At 42.9% G+C, this 2,698-nt stretch overlaps 1 protein-coding gene across 1 annotated transcript in view; it reads left to right on the top strand.

The window, feature by feature from the left end:
• Positions 1 to 85: 85 nt before the first annotated feature.
• mfsd3 (major facilitator superfamily domain containing 3) overlaps positions 86 to 2,698 on the top strand; it is a 40,249-nt gene continuing 37,636 nt past the window's right edge. Inside the window, exons 1-2 of the mRNA XM_015387421.1 lie at positions 86 to 225; positions 657 to 1,455. Of these exons, the coding sequence (XP_015242907.1) occupies positions 762 to 1,455 (694 nt within the window). The 5' untranslated portion in view covers positions 86 to 225; positions 657 to 761. The remainder of the gene's footprint in view (positions 226 to 656; positions 1,456 to 2,698) is intronic.

Raw genomic sequence — 2,698 nt, 5'->3', positions numbered from 1 at the left:
AACGGCCTAAGTCCACTAGATGGCGGTATTGTAATTTTGATAACACCGGCTGCGTTGAAACCTCAGAGAAGAAGAAATAAAGCCTGTCCGGCTGGTTAACCGTAAAAGGGGGATGGCCGTCGTGGATCTAGCACCTGGCAACCCTCTCAGCTCGAGCCCAGCACTGTAAACAAGCGGAGGACCCTCAGCGTTTAGCTAAAGCTACAAGACCCAACGTTCCTCTCTGTACGTGTAAAAATACCTTTTGTTTCAGCTTCAGAGCTTCTCGTTATCATCTTTTTTAGTTCCAACACCTTAAATAATGCTGACACGTAATATAAACGTGTTTTAAAGTCATGTGTGAAGCAGATGCCGAGCTAGCCCGCTAGCTAACCAAGTATTAGATGTCAGTTTTGCCAGTGGTCTGTGTGTGAATTTCTTTCTACATATGTTGTGATTATATCCAAAAGATAATTAAAATACATGTTTAAATAGATGATAAAAGGAGTGTTTTATTTTACGTAAGCCGGGATAACGTTACTGTCTGTAACTGAGCTGCGCAGAGAAGCAATAAAACAGCAATATGCAGCTAGCCTTATAAGGCTGCCACCTAATACATCCCACAGAGATCACCTTCACTAACCTTGACCTTTCCATCTTTGTTTCTCATATTGCAGGACAAACAGTTGAAGTTCACTTGAAACCCACCATTTAATGTAAATACCTACCCATGGACCAGTGCAGTGTCTTCTCCACCCCAGTATCACTATTGGAAGTGCAACATGAATGACAAACTAGTCTTCTTGGGCTTGCTGTACTTTGTCCAGGGCATCCCCTATGGTCTCCAGTCCTCTCTGCTTCCTGTATACCTGCGTGGAGCTGGACACTCTCTTACACGCATTGGTTTCACCAAAATCCTCTACTTTCCCTGGGTGCTTAAGGTACTCTGGGCCCCTTTAGTTGACCGTGTGGGCACCAAGCGTCGCTGGCTGGTGGGGACAGTGTCTGGGCTTGCACTGACATGCCTCTCCAGTGCTGCCCTGGCTCCAGAAGCACACATCTGGGGAGTGGCTGGAACTCTGCTTGCCATGAACACCTTCGCCTCAGTACAAGACATTGCTGTAGACGGGGCTGCTGTTGGGTTGTTGAAAGGACGCGGGGAGCTTGGACTGGGCAATACAGCCCAGGTTGTGGGATATAAAGCTGGATCAGTGTTTGCTGGTGGGGGGCTCCTTGCTGTGATTGATGTAGCTGGATGGAGCTGGATGTTTATGCTGCTGACATTTGTGTATGCAGGCGTAGCTCTGTTTGTGTGGGGGGCCCCTGTGCTGGACGATGAGAATGTGAAACAGGCAGATGGCAGCAGGAGGGTTGGGCAGGGAGCAGAGGCTGTGAGGCCATGGAGGGTATGGAGAAAGCTGATGGCAGTACCTGGTACACCTTGGACAATCCTGTATGTCCTTACATACAAACTAGGTAAGTCTAACGATGATGCAAACACTTTTAACCTATTAAACAATTACACTGTTATATATCAATTACTTTTTTTATTGAGTGATTTAGACAACTTTCATTGTCATTTTGTTTACACAGTCTATACAAAACAATTTTGTTTTGTATAGCTTTCAGACAGTTAATGAACAGTAGCTTATTTCATAAAGTGCAGCAGTGATCAAATGTAAACAGTGTGGGAGAACAAAAAACACATGGTGGAAAAAATGCATTGATATGGAAGTTCAGAGCATTGCGAGACAAATATATATGGTGCAAGTATGCATCATGGCTCAGCATTTAAACTTGCTATGAAAAAACATCCCAAAATGATCAGTATTTCGTCTTTTATATTATTAATGGTACTTATTAGGGGAGTGGTGCCAAGTGGTTAGGGCATTCCAGAATCCAGAGGTTCCGAGTTCAAGCCCCACTCCCACAGATTGCCACTCTGGGTCCCTGAGCAAAAGACCTCTTAACCCCACTTGGCTGCCCACTTTCCAAATGCAGAGACTTCATTTCATTACTCTGTACTTGTGATAGTTTAATGACATAAAAAAAAAAAGCTGGAGCTGGACTTGGAGGAAAATCTTAACACCATCTTTACATAATCAGTATACATATGCAAAACATTTTCAATCTTAAAGCACAAATCCATTTGCTGAGTTAGAAAATACTCTTAAAACAATAATGCTAGAGAAAATAATTGTAATTTACCACAGCTATCCTGGGGCTTGCAGGTGGAGCAGTGGTTAGTGCGCACTTCACATGTATGGAGGCCTTAGTGCTTAACGCAGCCAACCTGGGTTCGAATCAGTCCTGTGGTCCATTGCCACATGTCTCTCCCCGTCTCTCATACTCCCTTTCCTGTCAGCCTACTCTAAGAAAAATAAGCAACTAGTGCTGTAAAAACTCTAAAAGAAAAAAAACGTATGTTTGTCATACTCCTTTCCTGTCAGCCTACTCTCAAAAAAACCAAACAAACCTGGTTTGAAAGCATCTGGTGTTTGTGAACTGGCAAAAAACTATTAACATATCCAGGCTCTTTTTTTTTAAATTATTTTTAAGACTCTTTCAACATCTTAATTGATGGAAGTAACATCTCTGAACTGTGTCTTAGGTGGAACTTTTTGTTCATTTTTCAAACCCTAAAACATTGAGGTCTAATTTAAAGGAATAGTACACCCAAAACATGATTAGCCTTCATTTTCTACTCACCCCCATGCTG

Source organism: Cyprinodon variegatus, unplaced genomic scaffold (genome assembly GCF_000732505.1).
Source record: "Cyprinodon variegatus isolate N-32 unplaced genomic scaffold, C_variegatus-1.0 Scaffold393, whole genome shotgun sequence".
NCBI lineage: Eukaryota > Metazoa > Chordata > Actinopteri > Cyprinodontiformes > Cyprinodontidae > Cyprinodon > Cyprinodon variegatus.
Note: the sequence above shows the minus strand (reverse complement) of the source record. Positions and strands in the feature narration are given on the sequence as shown.